At 40.6% G+C, this 13562-nt stretch overlaps 1 protein-coding gene across 1 annotated transcript in view; it reads right to left on the bottom strand.

Moving 5' to 3' along the window:
• The window catches only part of LOC127427125 (SH3 and cysteine-rich domain-containing protein 2-like), an 83105-nt gene that overhangs the window by 14250 nt on the left and 55293 nt on the right, over positions 1-13562 (bottom strand). Inside the window, exon 6 of the mRNA XM_051674521.1 lies at positions 2565-2634. Coding sequence (XP_051530481.1) covers positions 2565-2634 — 70 coding nt within the window. The remainder of the gene's footprint in view (positions 1-2564; positions 2635-13562) is intronic.

The following is a 13562-nucleotide window of genomic DNA, read 5'->3' as shown; positions in this document are numbered from 1 at the left end:
GATCCTGTTTGGGGACAATTATTTTTTTTTATTATTATTTACAACAAATACTAACATGATGTATAAATAGTTTACCATTAAAACAGGGGTGTGCATTATTATTTTTGAATCCATCATAAACAAATATGCACATGCTCACTGCGCAGCACCTTTAGCCACTTATTCCAAATGTGCCAGATACACTGCTGACTGTTGGTTCTTTCTAGCTAATGTCATGTGAAAAATGCATGCAGTGGCTGAATTCATGTTACCTCTGCATGCCAACAACATTGCACATGCAGTCTCTCATTTTTGCACATATATACAGTACATCTAATTCACAAATGTACAATTAATGTTTCTTTGCAAAACTATGTTCATAACAAATTTTTCATATTTTGTTAAATTAAATTTTAATTGCTTTGTACTTACAGTCTTAAATCTATGCTTCAGCATTAACAATTTAACTTCTATAGTCACTTTCTATTCCCTATAGTCACCTTTTTATTCAAAGCCAGCATCAAAACATTTGGGACCTAATGTACATCAGTATATACTGATTCAGATCTGAACCACGGTCAGATGTGGTGTAAACATGAGTATTTGTTTGCTGCAAATATACAAGAAAAAAATATAAATACGTAATTTAAATATACTAAATAATTCCATTACTATAGGGACAAACATTTTAATGAAATTATGCAAAATACAGTTTCATGGCCTATAAAAATATTTATGACTGGTAAAGTTTCACCCACCATCGGCAAGTGTGGCAAACTAGCTGATTTGAGTTTATGATGTCACCTTTCCCACAAAACATTTTGATGACATAGACTAAACCGAGTGTTCTCTAAAGCACATGAAAGTTCCCAGAAACTTATTTTCAGCACATAATGGTGGAAGAAAAACACTCTCATCAGTTTGAGCCTCGATCCACAGATAAACCATCACCCGACGAGCATCTCAGACAAAACAGAGGAACTAAGTATTGGACCAAAAACCTCTAAAAATAAGCTGCTAAACTGTAATTTGACACTCAATGGATGCACTGTTACATCGTCTTCTATAGTGAAGAAGTTAGGTGTTATATTTGATACCAATCTGTCCTTTGAAAATCTAATTTCCAATGTCGTTACACTGGCTACCTGTTAAATTCGTATTAATTTGAAAATTCTGTTAACTACTTACAAAGCTTTGAATGGTCTAGCTCCGCAATACTTAAATGATCTTCTACCATGCTATATTCCATCATATTCATTATGATCGCAAAACTTTGGCCTGTTAATAGTTCCTAGAATATCAAAATCCACAAAAGGCAGTAGATCCTTTTCATATTTGGCTCCAAAACTATGGAATAGTCTCCCTAACACTGTTCGGGACACAGACACACTCTCTCAGTTTAACTCTAGACTAAAGACTCATCTATTTAGCCAGGCATACACCTAATTTATCCTTCAACTCACAATTAGGCTGTTTTGGTTAGGTCTGCCAGAATCAGAAACATTTATCATGATCTATAACTCTGCAAAAAATGTAATGGCATCTACGCTAATATTATTTTATTTGTTTCTCTGTCTCAGCCTTGGGATTCATATCCCAAGGTTACCAGAGCCGGCCAGATCCAGCTCCGTTCCTGCATGGTGTCGGACTCCACTGCTACGTGTCTCTGAGTGATGATGACTAAATGCAGCCGGTGCCAGCCAGACATAACTTCAGTCTATTACGGTGGACTTCAGAGGATGAACTGATGCCAACTCCAGCCATGGGATACTTCATATGCCACTGCATGAACCTTGGACTTAGGATAGACCTCACCGAAATGATCCGCTAGTTGAACTGCGATGCACCTCACTGATCTCTGCCTGCATCACCTTGGACTACACTCTTGAAATGGAATACATAGACTATCAATTAATTGTCAACAAAAGCATTCATCAGCCAACTAACAAAGAAAAATGCATCTATGTGAACTTCTGGAGGTAATACAGGATAAACTTCAAAGACATTAGTCGTAAATCTTACAGTTTATACAAAAACTTTGTTTAAACACTGACACTTAACACTTACTTAGTTTACTAAATTTAAACCATGACTTGCACTGCACACAAATAACTAATATTGGCATTATATTCATGCTATTTAGCCAGAGGGGAACTGGCCCCCACAGTGAGCCTGTTTTCTCCCAAGGTTATTTTTCTCCATTAACCAACATCTTATAGAGTTTTGTGTTCCTTGCCACAGTTGTCTTCGGCTTGCTCACTGGGGTTATAAATACAATTATTATTTAATTATTTAATTATTTATTTTTATACACAATTTACAATCATATTTAATCAAACTACACAATGATCACTCTAAGACATTATAGATATTACAGTTTCATTTTATGTTAATGCATGATTTTCTGAAAAGCTGCTTTGAAATGATGTGTGTTGTGAAAAGCGCTATACAAATAAAAATGACTTGACTTCTGATGACTGAGAGTTACCCGAGATCAGTTTTGAAACACAGTGACCTGTGCAGTCAAGTGTAAGTCTGCTACAGTGAGGTTATACAGTATATTTGCTAGTCTGTGTGAAACTCACCTTCAGCGTCAGCAACACACTCCTCTTCAGTGATAGTTTGACTCTCTAAACTCTCTCCGACTCCCTTGCCCTTTTACAACAGAGAGAGAGAGACTCTTAATACCTATAGCAGATAAGTGCTGTGTCCCAATTCACATACAGGGTTCCTACTCTTTTCAAGGCACAAATTTCCAGGACATTTCCAGGACATTTTATGCGCCCAACAAGTGTAATATTTAAACTAAACACGAGTCCATTTAAATTGATCTTTTATTTTGCATTTCTGTTTGTTTTTGACTGTAGTTTCTCACCTCCAGATAAGCAGTTTGCTCCATAGCCCAGTGTGATTATTATTCCCTGTAAAGCTGTGATTCAATTTAATAAATACATAGTCTGTATGTGCTGTGCACTTCAGAGTGCTCTCGGTCTCTGTCATCTTACATACACAAAAGCACGTGTGATGATCATGATGAGGTGTTTTCAGTGTATGAGTGGCCGTCTCTACACATTCATTTTAAAGTGTGCATCACTTGCAGATTATTTAATTACTCAATTAAATCAGAGACTTTTGTAGTTTAATTATCACGCCAGGACATATCACAATTTTAATTTGATTAATTGTACATTCAAACATTCATTTTCGTCCAAATATGTCGTATTCCATGACATTCTGAGTTTTATTGCTGGTGCCAATTTTACGACTAGATTCTTTGTTTTCTGCATCCTACATGTGGTAACTGCGGTATAAGCTGACTCTGATCGTTGAGTTACTGAAAATTAATTCACATCCCGAGGTAATAAGGCCAAATCACCACGCTAACAACCCAGTGTGAATTTTTTTTTTTTTTTTAAAAATCAGTGGTCTGTCTGTCATCGTTGTCTAAAGTTTATAACTCACAAGGATGCAAACTCATGAGGGGCAAAAAAGGTGAGACAATCACTGATCCACGAACATGTTTTCCGGGGTTATTTAAAGAATAAGCTAAAAGCACCAACTTAAGCTATTTTAATGATTCAAGAATAGAAAATTATCTGCACAACTGTGCAGAATTAGCTGCAAAAATAAAGGGTATTTGGTGTGGCTTGCTTCTGTTTCACAAATTTGTTCAGTTTAATTAATTGATTAGTTTAGTGACCACTTCAAAGGATGCCACTAGGTGGTGACAAATGAGCGTCTTATGTTCTATGAGTGAGTCACTGAATCATTTTGAGATGTTCACGACCGAAATATGCCAAGAGACTTTATGGTATTTAAGCATTATAAGAACAAAGCAGATCTATAATTTCTGTTCAGTTTGTGAACAGCTGAGCATGACTTTATCCAAAAAGACAACAATAATAGTCTAATAATAATAATATCAATAACGTCCTTACCTTCTCCTTTATTAAAATTTGCATGTCAAATCTACTGACTTCAGTAGAATGTTTTAGCATTATAAGAACAAAGCAGATCTACTGTATCATTTTCCTACAGTATTTAAACTGCTGAGCATGACTTTTATCAGAAAAGACAACAATAATAGCATAATAAAAATAATTTTCAGTTTTAATAATGTCCTTTCTTCATTTCATGAGTCGAGGCATCAATGCTCCGTTCAACGCCAGCGTCAAGTGGCGCTTTGCACAATAAACACTGAAAACATTTATTTGGAAGAGAAAAAAATGGCAATTTCTTTGATTTTAGAAAATAAAAAGAGGACTCATTTATGTTTAGGTCTTAGAGTTGTTTTTATTTTTTTTGGTAAATGTAATTACTGTAGTTTAATAACTGGGTTCTCTGGATACTCGGAAATGCTAAATTAATAATTTATTAAAATAAATGATGAGACATGCCCCACTCATTCAGTCAATCAGTCGGTACATGTACCAGGTCATTCCGTTTGTTTATGATTGAGAAGTTTCACGAGTGCCACTTCTCACTGTGCATACACTACTCTAGCCAAGCACACGATTGGCCGTAGCTGTAAACAATCAAGCGATCTGCCTCGGTTGGACCGTGATTTCCAAGCACATGATTGGCTGCTGCTGTAATCAATCATGAGGGTGTAAGCTTCCTTAACTGTTGATGTTGGTTGATTCACAATGTGCAGCTGTCGGCAGTGACAAAACGATACGTATTTGTGTATTTGACCCCTATTCCGAGTCCCGATCTACCATGTTTTTGTATATGTAATGGAAACCTTGCTAGCAACACAGTCAAACCATTTTATTATACTGAAATATTTTCCAGGACAAATTATTATTTTCCAGGACATTTAGGTATTTTTCATGACTTTTCCATTGCAAAATTCCAGGTTTTCCATGATGTATGGGAACCCTGACATACTATTCTTCCTAAATAGTGAGTGATATCAGAGTTTTGTTTGTTTTATAATCAAGCCAGCCACAGACTACAGTACAGTTTTTGTCTGAAGCTGTGTCTCAAGTGATGATTCAAACAGACGTGATGTGCTGCCGCTAGCTTTAATATGTTTGCCAACCTCAGTCCAACGCTTATATACCCAGAAACTGTAGTCCACCTATTTTTTGATTGCTGTGTTGTCTCACTGTGAGGAATGTTTCAGAATCCACAAATGTTCAGATACACAAATAAATACGTGCCTTTACACAAACGTGAATGTCATTGTATATTTGCAAATCACATTTTATTTATGTAGGGCTTTACTGGTTGTTTAGATCAGTATTAATTTAAATATTAATTAATAACTACAGAAATAATTATTAATTATTTCTGTAGTTATTAATTAATATTTAAATTAATTAATTGGATCTAACTCATTAAAACCTCATATAGGACTCCAGTAAATGTAGTGTGCTACGTTTAGGAGCAAGTTTGGTTATTAGCAATAATTAATAGTTATCAAAGATAATTATTAATTATTAAAATCAATAGAACATTGATGAGAATCAATGTTAGCTTTTTTTTTAATCCTTTAAATCAACAGTTATCAAAGATAATCGTTAATTGTTAACGTCGATGAAACATTAAAATAAACACTAGCTTATTGATCATTCAAATTCAATCAAAGATAATTATCAATTATCAAAAATCAATAGAATATTAATAAGGATTAACATTGACGGGGCACCACCCTGGAATCAGGGACTAATAACCGAATATTAAAACAGTCTCAATATTAGATTGTTTTCTTAGGAAAATCGACATCCGAAGAATATCGATTTTCGGGAAAAAAAAAACAATGAATGAAGGCTTGAATCCGAGCACTGACATCCCGTCAGCATGACACAGGCGTATGCAAAACAAACCAAAACACTTCTCTTTGTAATATAAACAAGGTTTATTTATGCAGTAATATCAATTAATAATTAATACGATGCAGTCAATAAACTTCCGACCTACAACTACAAACTAAACAGTAATATGATTAGATATGGAAATAAAAAGAATCCTATAACACATAAGGTGTGTGTGTGACAGAGTGTGTGTGTGTGTCAGTGTGGTTAGTGAGAGAGAGAGAGAGAGAGAGATGATTAAGTGACAGCCCGAAAGCTGATTTCGCGATAGCTGGAGATAAAGCAGCCGTGTTCATCACTCAGAGACGCGGTTTTACGAGCAGGGCTCGTAAAAGTCCCTTGTTATTTGACTCTTTAATGGATGAACTCAGTTGTCTCACCCGCGATGGCGAAAATGCACAACAGTCCAATTTGGTTGGACCACAATACAGCAAAACAAATTTGTGATAATTAATACCCTGAGTATTAATAATGAGCGGACATGGCGGTCCGTAAACTGTACAAGCAAAAACCTTGAAACACAAGAATAACACACTATAATATTCTATCTCTGCCCAGACGTAAACCTCTTACTTGAATCGCATGAGGACACAGGTAGAATGTGTTTTCCTCCATCATTTAACTTTGACCCGGTTCCTTGAGGCTCGGGTGATGACGGGGGCCGTTTCCTCGTGCTGTCGGCGGGCGGTACGGCTGTTGATTCTCGGCGGGCTGGCGGAGAACTCAGAAATGTGGACTTGATTGAAGATGGAAGAGAAATCTTTAATCTCTTCACTTCTGTAGGCCAACAGATGAAGATGCGAATTGCTCAGCTGTCTCCTTCGGATCCGTTAGAGTGTTCGGTTGAACACAGAGTAATCTCAACTCGTCCAGCGAGATGGAGATCGTATGGCTACAGTTTCAAGTCGGACATTACTTCCTTAAGCCACGAGGTTGCACCAGAGAGCAGCAAAAAGCTACGTCCGTGTGCAGTGAACAAAGTCGCTGGAAGCAACTCTGGAAGCATTTCAGAATTATTTGAAGTCCTGATGATGTCATGTTTGAGGGACGTTCTGTGGTGTGCCTCATCCAATAGGAGTTGAGAGCTCGATCCTTTAGAGGGCAAGGCTTCATGGATTTGTAGTCTGTTTTGGACTCCCTTTGTTTGATTTTGGCGCGATTTTTATCAGTAAAATTTACGACTTAGAAGGTGGGGGCTTGAGTTATGTTTTCATGACTGTTAGCCTGCCTCTGTCTTCTATCTGAATACATGAGGCCCAACACTCCCCCCTTTGTTCTGAAGAGTTGGTTGTTGTCCAGCATCTTTAGAGCAACTGAAGGGCCGAACAGTTCTTGTCGGTTCACAGTAACCTGTGGGTTACGCCATCCATGTATTCCTGATAGGAAAGAGAAATGGTTGCACAGTCCATACAGTTCATTAGAGTTCACAGAGGTTTTATCGTCTGGACAGAGATTGAGGCACATCTGGGCATAGAACTTCTAGCTAATTCTAAAACTACATTCATCACACATAAACATTTCAAGTTATTGGAAGGCACAGCATTAACCATAACACAATCCTTTGTTGTTCTTTGGTCATAACACAAAATCAAAGTAGAACCTGACATTGGTTACTAGGAACAAAATGTTAGAGGAAAGGAGGGTTAAAGGTTAAAAGGCTTATCCTTGGAAATGATGGAGTTAACCTGTGTGATGGGCTCAGACTGGTGTGTAAAACACGGCTGTATGAGAAGTGAGTCCAGTCTGGCCTGTAGGTGTTGAATGTACCTGTACATGGCGTGTGCAATAATTGCGATGATCCAACCACTAAGGAGGAGCCAGAGGGCAACCAAACTGATAGGGTGTTCTTGGTAAGATGACGATCTGCTTATGTGACTATGAAACATAGTGGTCAAGCCAGTCGGTTTGAGACTGAACTTCACTAATTCCATCCCTTCAGCCTGAAGCTGCTGTTGAAGGGTGTCATCAACGGTGGGGCTGTGACCTCTAAATGCGTCCATGGTCTCAATTTCTGCGTCATGTTTGTTGACGTTGAGATGATGGAGGACAATATCGTCAGTGTGCACGATGGCTCTTTGGGGAACCATTAAGAACACGTTTGGTTTGGTAGCCTTAGTTTAGTGGCCTTAGTTTAGTGGCTGTATCATGGCAGTTGTATGACTTCGGTGGCTGGTGTGTTAACGAGCCAGCGACTGCCTGCTCGCTCTACCTTTGTCTCTGTTCCTTCATCTTTGATGGACATGCTATCATGACACTTGTTCATGGAATTCGGCTCTTTGGCCGCAGAGGTAGTTAGTCACCTCTCTAACAAAGGGGTTGCGTTTTGACAAACCCAATGAATGTACTTTGTCTTGGTACACATGTTTAGTTTAGAGATAAGGTAGAGCGAGGGGTCCTCATCATGGTAGGCGAGTGTTGGTGGTGTTTTGAGGTGAATGTGTGCATTACCTCTCTGAAAACCAACATTAAATACAGATTTTAGTCTATATATATTCTGCCTATGACAGTAGATTGAGGATAAATCCTATTTTGAGGTTCTGAGGATTTACATGGATTGGAATGTCAATGCCAAACTATATGCCATGTGTATCTGTGAAGGTTGCACAATGGAGATAGTAACAGATCTAAGGATTTGTTCGAAAAGGTCTAGGGAGACCAGGTAAGCTGGAATCCTTCCACCACTCAGACTGTTGACTGAGGAGCTAATTTCCCTGAGGAGGTCCTGCATTAGATCTCTAACGATACACCCATAAGTTGTTTTCTCTGACAAAGTCCCTAAAGTGTGCAAAGTGTTATTGATAAGAACGGATTGCAAATTTACAGTGACTATAGTACCCTGAAGGGTTTTACCCAGGCCCTGTAATTGTTCTTATTGGAGTCGTTGTCTCTGCTGGATTTTTGGACGATGGCGACGTGTGTATCTGAAGCTGGCAAACTGTTTTCTGGACCAAGTGGTCTCGGTATGTCAACCTGAGCCCACGTGTCCACGACGGCAGTCAATGAGCGGAGCCAATCGGTTCAGTAGGTCCTGGCCAACTAACAGTGGTTCCGTATTAATGGGACATATGTAAACAGGGTCTGTTAGCATCATCCCTTGAAAGGTGTCAATCCAGGCCCGTTTTGTGATAGACGACCTATCTTGCGTGTAGCTTGTGATGCTTACGTTGCAGGTCTCTGTCTATAACGGTTTGCCAAGGGAGAGCTTTGCTCTAGCCACCTCTGCGAAGGTGTTGGAACCCATTAGACTATTTCGGAACCGGTGTTGAGTAGTGCGTGGGAGTTGAATGACCCATGTGTCAGGCGTTGCCCTTACGGTACAGATCGCCCAAGAAGGTCAGAAAAGGAGGGTGTGGCATGTTAGGAGTGACTGTTTTGGGGAGCAACTTGGACACTGTTCCCCTTTTCCCGAGCTACAAAGTAAACTTTGGCGTTAATGGGAGGGGGTACATCGTCTAGTCATACTGACAAGGTTTCAGCGCCGTGTTCCTTTGAGGAGGTCGACGGACCTGGTGAACAACGGAGCACGTCAAGCTTAGTTACTAACTCAGTCAAGCGTCTCCTTATATCCTCCATTTCCTCTCTCAAATCTTGTTCTCTGAGGGGATTTGAAACCTTGCCTACCCACTCACCTTCTTGTTTGGGTTTTCGTTCGAAACACGCATTTCTTTTCGGCCGGCGAACATTTTGTTGTTTAGGCCTGCCGTGACCCTGGGGGTGTGTCTGGTCACCACCCCCCTGGTTCTGTTGCCTATCCTGCTGGCGGGGTGATCGCCACCTTTGGGGTCCTGTTCTAGCATTCACCTTAACGTGAGGCATTTCGTTGCCTTCAAGCACTAGGTCTGCATATGAGGCTTGGATCCCCAGGGCTCTGGCGTCACCGTCGTGCCCTCAGGCAGGGCGCACTCGTGTCTCCCATGCCAGTTGCGCGTATCTTCTGATTTCCTGCATGGTGGGGTTGCCCATTCTGCAGTGCATCGTGACGTCATATCGCACGCACTCGTGGAGGTTGTGAAGGAAAAGAGACTTGAAAGCTCGTTCCTCCTCCAGACCTGGTGCGTTACTTCCTTGGAAGTACGTGGTTCTCAGGCGTCTATAATACTCACGCGGAGGCTCGTGCCTCTTCTGGGTGATGGCGAAAGCAGCTATGGTAGCGGAGGCTTCGTCGATATACAGCGAATACTCCTCGCGTAGGGCTTTACACAGAGCTGAGTAGCGGTTTCGTGTACCAGTCGGTAGCGTTTCCATGAACGCATGGACACTCCTTACCGTGGTCTTCCATATGAGCTTGAGTTTTTCGCGCGACGAAGCGCAAGGCAAATCAATCAGGCAGTGCTCAATTTCCCTAAGATAATTGTCGATGTTTGAATCTCGATTATTTGGGTCAAAGCGTTCTATGTCCCCTGCGAGGGACTCGAGTTGTCGGATGCGCAAACGTTGGTGTCGGTATGACCACGGGTCGTCCGAGTCATCTGAAACATCATAGTCACTCGGATTGCTATAGCGATGAGGACAACTTCCTCCCCTTCGTGGTGGGGAAGGAGTCCAGTCAACGCGTGGGGGTGGACACCGGGTTGCGTACAGCTCCCTGGCTAATGGGATATTCGAGCCGCTTACACCACTCTGGGCTTGAAAATAATCGTCCCCCCTTCGTGGTGTGGAATCAGTCGGTTTGAAACACACGGTGGCGTGACTGAAAAATGACTGAGGAGGGCAACTATAAGGAGGGGCACCTGCATCCAACCAGCGGGCCGCTGGAGGATTTTGAAAGGTGTCTTGGAGGACGAAGTCAGAGACTGTACCACTAGGGGCAGCTCGGCTCCTAGCATGTGTTCCTGGGTTTCTCAGGGGCACATTTCTACGCGTATCGCTAAAAAGGGAGCCCTCTTCTATGTCAGATGTCGTGTGGTGCGTTTCAGCTGCACTTACCTGATCTGACTCTACTCTTAGCTGGGCAGCTTGAAGCTGCCTGCGCAGGGCTTCGTTTTCCTCCTGCATCCGGGCATTATCTTCTTGTGCCTGGACTTTCTCAGCTTGAGTGCACCTAATTTCTTGGTGCAGGCTGAGATTTTCATTCTGCACCGCTTGATAGCTGCTCTGCAGCTGTGCGAGCTGGGCCTGGTGCTCGGCGGTTTGCAGTTGGGTTTTGCGGTGATGAAGAAGGAACATTTGGCCCACAAGGTCCAGGATTGTGCGCATTGGCTTCCCGACTGGGTTGTTGACATAATCAACTAGTTCCTGCAATGCTTCATCACAACGACTAATATTGTAGCCGTTAAGGTTATTTCTCTCCTCTATGGAGAGACGGAGGACAGCAGCAACTACATCTTGCAGTGCTGGGTCGACTAACCTCTGTGGAGCTTTAGCTCCAATCACGCAGGGCGATTGGTGACTCATTTTATTGGGGCCGTAAAAATTCTTGTGATAGTGGCTCTGACAGCTTGTTGTTTTACAGTTGATATAAGGCTAACACGAAAGCACAGTTGAGAGGCTTCGACCTGTGGCTTACGGTCTACTGTTATGTAATGTGCAAATTTCACTGCGTTCTCTCTTTGGTGGACGTCAATGAAGTGACTTGGCACCTCTCTGTAACATTTAGATGAAAGCGTTAGGAGTTAAATAACAACAACAGCAGGTTTTAAGCAGACTATAGTAAATTTACCAACCCCTAATTCACTCTTAAGAGCACTTTCACACCACACTGGCTTATGTTTGGCAAGTTGTGAGAAGTAAATTGTCAAACAGAACCAAACTTTGAAGTAAGGATTTCAAGTTATTACTTTGGATTCTTATGCATACACACTGTGACAGAACTGGCACGTAGGATGCCTCACACGGGGCACCAATTATTAATGTAGGGCTTTACTGGTTGTTTAGATCAGTATTACTAGTTATTAATCAATATTTAAATTAATTAATTGGATCTAACTCATTAAAACCTCATATGGGACTCCAGTAAATGTAGTGTGCTACATTTAGGAGCAAGTTTGGTTATTAGCAATAATTAATAGTTATCAAAGATAATTATTAATTATTAAAATCAATAGAACATTGATGAGAATCAATGTTAGCTTTTTTTTTATCCTTTAAATCAACAGTTATCAAAGGTAATCGTTAATTGTTAATGTCGATGAAACATTAAAATTAACACTAGCTTATTGATCATTCAAATTCAATCAAAGATAATTATCAATTATCAAAAATCAATAGAATATTAATAAGGATTATCATTGACGGGGCACCACCCTGGAATCAGGGACTAAAAATCGAATAGTAAAACAGTCTCAATATTAGATTGTTTTCTTAGGAAAATCGACATCCGAAGAATATCGATTTTCAGGAAAAAAAAACAATGAATGAAGGTTTGAATACGAGCACTGACATCCCGTCAGCATGACACAGGCGTATGCAAAACAAACAAAAACACTTCTCTTTGTAATATAAACAAGGTTTATTTATGCAGTAATATCAATTAATAATTAATACGATGCAGTCAATAAACTTCTGACCTACAACTACAAACTAAACAGTGATATGATTAGATATGGAAATAAAAAGAATCCTATAACACATAAGGTGTGTGTGTGACAGAGTGTGTGTGTGTGTCAGTGTGGTTAGTGAGAGAGAGAGAGAGAGAGAGAGATGATTAAGTGACAGCCCGAAAGCTGATTTCGCGATAGCTGGAGATAAAGCAGCCGTGTTCATCACTCAGAGACGCGGTTTTACGAGCGGGGCTCGTAAAAGTCCCTTGTTATTTGACTCTTTAATGGATGAACTCAGTTGCTGTCTCACCCGCGATGGCGAAAATGCACAACAGTCCAATTTGGTTGGACCACAATACAGCAAAACAAATTTGTGATAATTAATACCCTGAGTATTAATAATGAGCGGACATGGCGGTCCGTAAACTGTACAAGCAAAAACCTTGAAACACAAGAATAACACACTATAATACTCTATCTCTGCCCAGACGTAAACCTCTTACTTGAATCGCATGAGGACACAGGTAGAATGTGTTTTCCTCCGTCATTTAACTTTGACCCAGTTCCTTGAGGCTTGGGTGATGACGGGGGCCGTTTCCTCGCGCTGTCGGCGGGCGGTACGGTTGTTGATTCTCGGCGGGCTGGCGGAGAACTCAGAAATGTCGACTTGATTGAAGATGGAAGAGAAATCTTTAATCTCTTCACTTCTGTAGGCCAACGGATGAAGATGCGAATTGCTCAGCTGTCTCCTTCGGATCCGTTAGAGTGTTCGGTTGAACACAGAGTAATCTCAACTCGTCCAGCGAGATGGAGATCGTATGGCTACAGTTTCAAGTCGGACATTACTTCCTTAAGCCACGAGGTTGCACCGGAGAGCAGCAAAAAGCTACGTCCGTGTTCGGTGAACAAAGTCGCTGGAAGCAACTCTGGAAGCATTTCAGAATTATTTGAAGTCCTGATGATGTCATGTTTGAGGGATGTTCTGTGGTGTGCCTCATCCAATAGGAATTGAGAGCTCGATCCTTTAGAGGGCAAGGCTTCATGGATTTGTAGTCTGTTTTGGACTCCCTTTGTTTGATTTTGGCGCGATTTTTATCAGTAAAATTTACGACTTAGAAGGTGGGGGCTTGAGTTATGTTTTTATGACTGTTAGGCCTGCCTCTGTCTTCTATCTGAATACATGAGGCCCAACACTTATTTGTGAATCTGATTCCTTTTTTTGTGAAATTTGTTACATTTATTTGTGAATCAACTTTCTGTTTTTGAATTGGTGTACATTTATTTG

The sequence above is a fragment of the Myxocyprinus asiaticus genome, chromosome 36, assembly GCF_019703515.2.
Source record: "Myxocyprinus asiaticus isolate MX2 ecotype Aquarium Trade chromosome 36, UBuf_Myxa_2, whole genome shotgun sequence".
Taxonomy (NCBI): Eukaryota; Metazoa; Chordata; class Actinopteri; order Cypriniformes; family Catostomidae; genus Myxocyprinus; species Myxocyprinus asiaticus.
Note: the sequence above shows the minus strand (reverse complement) of the source record. Positions and strands in the feature narration are given on the sequence as shown.